The sequence below is a fragment of the Natator depressus genome, chromosome 4 (assembly GCF_965152275.1).
Source record: "Natator depressus isolate rNatDep1 chromosome 4, rNatDep2.hap1, whole genome shotgun sequence".
NCBI classification, from domain to species: Eukaryota; Metazoa; Chordata; order Testudines; family Cheloniidae; genus Natator; species Natator depressus.
Window position 1 is genome coordinate 140,468,874 of NC_134237.1, and position 6,881 is coordinate 140,475,754.

At 64.8% G+C, this 6,881-nt stretch overlaps 1 protein-coding gene across 1 annotated transcript; it reads left to right on the forward strand.

Annotated features, from left to right (window-relative positions):
* The first annotated feature begins 408 nt into the window (after positions 1-408).
* Positions 409-4,706, forward strand: INO80B (INO80 complex subunit B). The gene is made up of 5 exons (XM_074952035.1): positions 409-618; positions 1,368-1,563; positions 1,942-2,060; positions 2,638-2,813; positions 3,211-4,706. Exons 1-5 carry the CDS (start codon positions 567-569, stop codon positions 3,673-3,675), a joined length of 1,008 nt encoding a protein of 335 aa, XP_074808136.1. The 5' UTR covers positions 409-566; the 3' UTR covers positions 3,676-4,706.
* The last annotated feature ends 2,175 nt before the right edge of the window (positions 4,707-6,881 follow it).

Consider the following 6,881-nt stretch of genomic DNA (forward strand, 5'->3'; position numbering starts at 1 on the left):
GGCACTGTACCAGCATAGAACAGCTGACAATCTAGTCTCTTCTTCTCCCTTTCACCAGCTCAGTAGCTCCCCATGTGCAGGAGGCAGCTCCCCAACCCCCTAGCACCAAACCCACGTGCCCTGGAGCAGCGCCAGCAGCGGGCTGTGTTGGAAGCAGGCTCTGCCAGTCCCCGGGGGCAGGAATGGGTCACACTCCCTAAGCCAGGGATGGGGGGAGGCTCCTGCTGGCTGGGACAGCGTGGGAGGGGGAATTCTGTACTGGCTGCCAGTGGGACGGAGCATGGCTGGGTTTGGGGGCTGTAGGACCCCGGTGCTGCTCACTAGTGCGCAGGCCACACACCCCACTGGGGCAGCTCCTCCCGGACCTTTACTCTGGCCCGGTCACAAAGTGCCCAGGGGCGTGTTTCTAGGGGGAGCCCTTTAGCGGCGGACTGCGCCCCGAACAAAGATGGCCGCTGGCCACGGGGGAACGGTCCGCGACGGAGCGCTGCGCGGGGCGGAAGCGGAGCCGGGTCCGTCGGGAATAGCCCTCCCGGGGCTGCCAGCCCGTAGCTGAGCCTGGCCCGATGAGCAAGGCGTGGCGGCGAGGGGGCGGCAGGATGGAGGGGGCCGAGGCGGGTGAGGAGCGAGCGCGGTTCCCCCCCCCGCCCGGCCGCTGCTGGCACCTGGGGCCCGGGGCCCCCCTCTCCCAGCAGTAACGTCTCGGGCCGCCGGGGGGGCGCGGGCGGGGACGGGGCCCGGTGGGCGAGGGGGGAGCGTCTGGAGGGGGGCCCGGGGGGGGGAGCGGCCGGGGGGGCGAGGACCGGTGAGTGGGGGGAGGGAGCGGGGACGGTGGGCTGGGGGGGGGGAAGTGGGGGGGAACTGGGGCCCGGGGGGGGTGTGGGGGGAGCGGCCGGGGGGGCGGGGCCCGGGGCCCGGGGGGCTGGGGGGGGAAGTGGGCGGGGACTGGGGCCCGGGGGGGTGTGGGGGGAGCGGCCGGGGGGGCAGGGACCGGGGCCCGGTGGGCTGAGGGGGGAAGTGGGCGGGGACTGGGGCCCGGGGGGGTGTGGGGGGAGCGGCCGGGGGGGGGCAGGGACCGGGGCCCGGTGGGCTGGGGGGGAAGTGGGCGGGGTCTGGGGACCGGCAGGCGGTGGGGGGCTCAGCGGGATCTGGGGGTTATATAGGGCCTGCGCTTGCTCCCTGCCCCAGCCATGGGGCCCCCAGCCAGCCAAGCAGGAGCTGGAGCGGGACAGGGGGCAGAGGAGCCGGGAGGGGCCTGGTGGGTCTCACCCCCTCCCCTGGGGAGTCAGGGCAGCTCATCCCTTCGGCCTGTGGCCCAGCCCCCCGGGAACGCCCAGGGCCGGTGAGGTGACTGCGCGTGTCCCCAGACCAGGACGAGCCCGGCGGGCCCGGCTCCCACAAGAAGAAGCACAAGAAGCACAAGAAGAAGCACAAGAAGAGGCATCACCACGAGACCGGGGGCACCAGCTTCTCCGCCGAGACCCTGGAGTCCAGCCCCTTGCTCCCCAAGCCCCAGCTCAAGCTCAAAATCAAGCTGGGGGGGCAGATTCTGGGCACCAAGAGGTAAGGGGAGCCCCAGCGTCCGCTCTGGGTGACGGGGGCGCTGGGCGGGATGTGTGACATTTTTGGGGCCAAGGCTTATATTTCAAAATAGGACTCGCTGTAGTGACCAGACCAGGGCCAGGATTCATGCCCGGGTCAGACCAGCCAGGTCTCTCCCTCCAGGCCCTATCGGATCAGCAGGCCCCCCTCGCCCTGTGTCCCCGCCCTGCCTCCCACCTCCCCAGAACAGACCAATGGGCCCTCTGCCCTGGAGCCATTACGGGGCCAATGCTGGTGTTGTGCGGGTAGACGCAAGCCCACAGATCCTAGTGTGGGTCTCTTCGTGGGCAAGCAAGCTCTGCTCCAACCTAACGGGCAGGGTCTGGGCTGTCTCTCCAGTGTACCGACCTTCACAGTGATCCCCGAGGTGCCGCGCTCGCCTTCCCCCCTGATGGTCGTGGATGACGAGGACGAGCCCATGGAGGGGGTCCCCATTGAGCAGTATCGGGCCTGGCTGGGTGAGTGCTAAAGGGGAGATCCTCGCTGTGCAGCTCTGCAGCATTCCCAAACAGCAGGCAAGGAAGCCCAGCCCCTGATAAGGGTGGGGAGGGGCTCCTGGGGCAGCCGCATGGCTGGGGGGAGCCCTGGGGTGGGGTGAGGCCCCTGAGGCAGGGAGGTATCAGGTGATCCCACATTCGCCCGACCAAGCTCTGAGTGCTCTTGTTTCCCTCCCATAGGCAGTAACAAAATAGCTGTAAACAGCTTTGGGGGACCCCAGCTTCTCCCCCGTGTTGGGCTGCTCTGGAAGGCCAGAGGCTGCTCCCTTGACTCTGTTCCGGCTTGGCTGGTGAGGCTGTGGGTGCTCCCCGGGAAGCCAGGGCTGAGCTTTGCCATGCTCTGGGGTTTCCCCTGGTGGGAGCCAGAGACGGATCCAATGCCCAGGGGCCAGAGGAAGTGTAAAGCCAGGTCCTAGTAGGGGTTTGTTGAGCATCCGCCCCTGGAGAGAACAGTCTCTTGGGAGCAGGCCAGCCACTGGGAGTTACAGGGGGCCCAGGACAGGTGGTAACACTGTGTCTCCCTCCTGGGGCTGAGCAGATGAAGACAGTAACCTGGACCCATCGCCCCTGCCGGACCTGGACTCAGAGAGCTGCTTCCCTGCCCGCGAGGACGAGGAGGAGGAGCGCTGGCTGGATGCGCTGGAGAAGGGCGAGCTGGACGACAATGGCGAGCTGAAGAAGGAGGTGGATGAGTCGCTGCTCACGGCCAGACAGGTGAGGGGGGCTGGGAGCCTGAGCTGTGCAGACTGGGAGCTGCTCCTGTAGGGGTCAGTCCCTCCCTCCCATGTGGCCTAGGAAGGCTGCAGGTGGCCCATGTGTCCAGGGCGGTGGCTGAGACATGTGCAGGGGTTGTGGCTGCAGCAGCCTGCTTGGTACAGAGAACAGCCGGGGTAGCACAGAATCCCCTGTGCCCAAAGCTCTCCCATGCGTGGGGCTTTAGAGCCCCATGTCCTGCCGGGCTCCCTGCCTTCCTTGCACAGGGAGGCCCTGACACACGCACACTCCCCAAAGCCAGCCAATCTCCCCCCAGCCGGGGCTGGATTGGAGCCCCTCCCCCAGCAGGGAAAGCCCCCTCGGCCTGACCGTCCCTCTTGCTCTGTGCCCCCCGCAGAAAGCTCTCCTGCACAAGCAGCAGAGCCAGCCGCTCCTGGAGCTGCCCATGGGCTACAAGGCGAAGGAGATGACAGAGGAGATGCTGGTGAAGCGGGAGGAGCGAGCCCGCAAGCGGCGCCTGCAGGCGGCCAAGAAGGCGGAGGAGAACAAGAACCAGACCATTGAGCGCCTCACCAAGACCAACAAGGCCAAGGTGAAGACGCTGCGGGAGCGCAAGGCCAAGCCGGCCCCGTGCCCCATGATCCGCTACTGCAACACTGCAGACCGGATCACCGTGTCCTTCCCGCCTGGGGTCACGCTGCCCCTGCTGCCCTGCACGCTGCCGCCCGGGCCCGCACCCACCACCTGCGGGGTCGGCGGCTGCCCCAACCGCAAGCGTTACTCCTGCTCACGCACCGGCGTGCCCCTCTGCAGCTTTGCCTGCTACCAGAAGAACCTGCAGCTGCAGGAGGCAGTCGGCTAGGGCTCCAGGCGCTGACCCTTGCTGCCGGGCTCAACCTCTTCGAGGGCATGGCTGAAGATCCCTGTGTCCCTCTAGGGAGGCCCAGGGGGGATATTCGCTCTCCGTGAGCTCAGGCTGCAGCTGCTACCCTTATGACTATGAGCTGAGGACTCTGGCATCCGGGACCCCTACTAGGACTAGCTCATTCCCTGAAAGCCGAGTCATGTCTGAGCCCAGAGTCGCCGCAGGGTTGGGCCTGTCTGCCCCAGGCCAGCCTGGGGACCCCAGTGCAGCTTAGGTGGCTCCATGCAGCCTGGCCTCCCCGTGTCTCTCCCACCCGCCCTGGTGACTAGGAGGGATGTGAAACGGCACGAGCTGGGACTGGGCTCGGCTGCGTGGTGTCACCAGGCCCTGCCACGAGGAGGCGTATCCCACCCTTTGGTGTCTGCCTGCCTGCAGTGCTGAGCTCTGCTGTGCTTGGGGGAGGGAGGGCTGTGGGTGGTTTCTTCCAGCTGTCAGTGGAAGGACTGACTGGGCCCATACACCGAGGGGCTGTTTGCTCTGCTCTGCCCCAGTACAGGAGAGGTAAATCAGCCAGCCCCATTGGCTGGGGAGAAAGTCTCTGGATGTGCTCAGAGAGCCCCTCCCACCCAGGGCAGGTGTTGTGGGGCCGGGGAGGCCCTTGGAGATGTGTGAGTGGCAGCAGGGGGGCCACCCACGCAGTAACTATTGATGCAGGGAGGCAGTCAAGTGGGGTCAAAGCAGTTGGCAGAGCTTGTGCGGGACGGGACGGGATGTTTCTCCAGGGAGTGGGCTTTGGGCTGCCCCAAGACCGTCGGGGCATGGCTGCCTGGGCCTGGCTCGCTGTCTCCTCGCTCCAGCTCTCAGGAGCTCAGACCACCATGTTTGTGCATGGGAAGGTGGGAGCGTGTCTGGTGGGATGCTGCAGGGCAGACTGGGTGTTGCTCGTTGCCCTCCTGCAGGGCCCCTTCATGCTCTCCTTGGGGCCGGGGGTTCGTTATCTGTAATGTTCATTAAACCCCACAGTACAGAAGGAACATCTCTCGCTTCCCTGACGTGGGCCGGTGGGAGCCTCTCTTTGATCTCGGGGCTGGGCTGGGGGGGGGGGGGGGGCTGGGCTTTTGGGCTCTGTTGGTGAAAGCAGACCAGTCTCTGCCCCATGCAGAGGGGGAAAGGCTGCCCAGCCTGTGACCTCGGCCACCCCACTTCCAGAGCCCCTCGCACCAGGTCCCAGGGGATGTTTCCAGAGCACCCTGATTTCGTCATCAAGCCTCTGGGGGAGCAGCCAGGGCAGTAAGTCTTGTAGGGCAAGGCAGAGGCTGTGGGGCCTGATCCCAGAGCCGAGATGTAGCCAGGGTCGCTCGCCCAGCGTCATTCACTCTTCTCGTGTCTCCCGCTGCTGTGCCCCAGTGTCTGGTGACAAGCACGAAGCAGGGTTCTGGCCTGTGGCCCAGGCTGGGATTCCCACCTCGTGCTCTGAGCTTGTCCCAGGACAGTCGCGCTCTTGTGCACATGAAGTCTCGTCCTGGAGCTGCAATTCCTCACTCTTCCCCTCGTCCTGGGCTGGCAGCGCCTGTGCCCACTCGCCGGCGCCCAGTGACCCTGGGCAGAGCACTCGGTGTGGAAAGTCCGTTTAACTTTTGGGGTGTAGCTTTCGGGTTTAGGGCTGGCAGCCCTGGTGCTAATGGGGACCCTACAATAACACAGGTGTGTCCAGCATTCAGAACAAACAGTTTTACCCTCCAGCGTAGCAGGCTCCCCTTCTGCCTGCAGAGCTGTGGGAGGATCAGAGGGTTTGGGGCCTTCACCTCTAGGAATAGCCACACAGCAGCAGATCACCTGGCCCCCTTGCCAAGGCTCCTGTCTCTGGGGTGCCAGGCCAGCTCTTTGCAGGAAGATCGAGGGGGTCCCTCTGCCCCCACTGGACTGTTATGGACCAACCTGTTCAAAGGAGAAGCATCTTCCTGTCCTGCAGTTAGGGTCTCCAAGTGGTCAGGGATGGCTGGGGCTGAGCTGACCCCAGCCCTCACCTGGTCCCTGGCGCAGATGCAGGTTAACAAGGTGGATCCTTAACGCTCGTGAGCTAACCTTGAGCTCAGCCTCCTCCCCAGTCTGCCTTGAGCTCAGCCTCTCCCCGGCTGCCATCTGCCTGTCCTTCCTAACCAACCTCATCCCCTCTCGGGGATAGCAGGGGAGGGGCTCGTGACACGGCCATTCCTTTTCTGCTTCCTGCAGAGATCTTGATTTCAGTGGCACCCTGCTCTGTCCTTTCCCCAAGCTGGCCGGACCAGAACTGGACCCAGGGCAGGGCGGCCCATCGGTTCATCGACTGCCACGAGACCGGTTTGCCTGTTATCCTCCCCCCTCAGTCTCTCTGCACCCCAACAGCCCGTCGGCCGCTGCCAGCGGGTCCTGCCCTGAGAACTGAGCCCTCAGAAGGTGCATGAGGAGGTCAGATTAAACCCCCCAATGTGCCTTACTTTGCATCTGTCAGCCCTGGATCCCAGCTGCCAGGGTGCTGCCCCTTCCCCTGGCTGGCTCTGAAGTTCCTCATGGGCTTCTCCCTGTCCTACGGCCTCCTTCCCCAATTGTGTGGCCTGCCCAGCAGTTTATGTTGGTTTCAAGGCCCCTTGCAAAGAGGAAGGACAGAAACTTTTCTAAATACAGAGCTGATTCCCCCGCACTTTCTGGCTGCTGCAGCCCTGGGGCTGGGCCCAAGCTGGCTGTGTGTGTGGTGGGGGGGTGCAGCCTGGCAGTCCTTCAGGGGTGGTGCTCCCCAGGTGGGCTCCAGGGACCTGGCTCCAAGCCCTGGCTGGGTGACACCTCGCCCCTTCAGGCTGCTTGGCCCATCACAGACCCCAACTGGACAAGGCAGCAGGTGGCAAACGTTGTCAGATCCCACAGAGGCACCTCAGGTAAACAAAAGTCCTCGAAGCACAGAAACCAGAGCCAATGTGAACAGATTTTAAGCTCGTTAACAGACCACCACAGAGCAAAGGCTTCCCACAAGCGCTCGCCGAGACCTGCTCAGAGACGATCACCTAGACCTGTCCCAGGACATTTCACCATTCATGGGGACGAGGTCACAGATGCAGAAGCCCCTGTCTCCCCATTCCTTTCCCTTGGACGCTCGCAGGTCACCTCTGCTCCCACCCACCAGCCGGTCACGCCTGGGCCTTGCTCTGCGGTTCAGCTGTCAGTGTCGA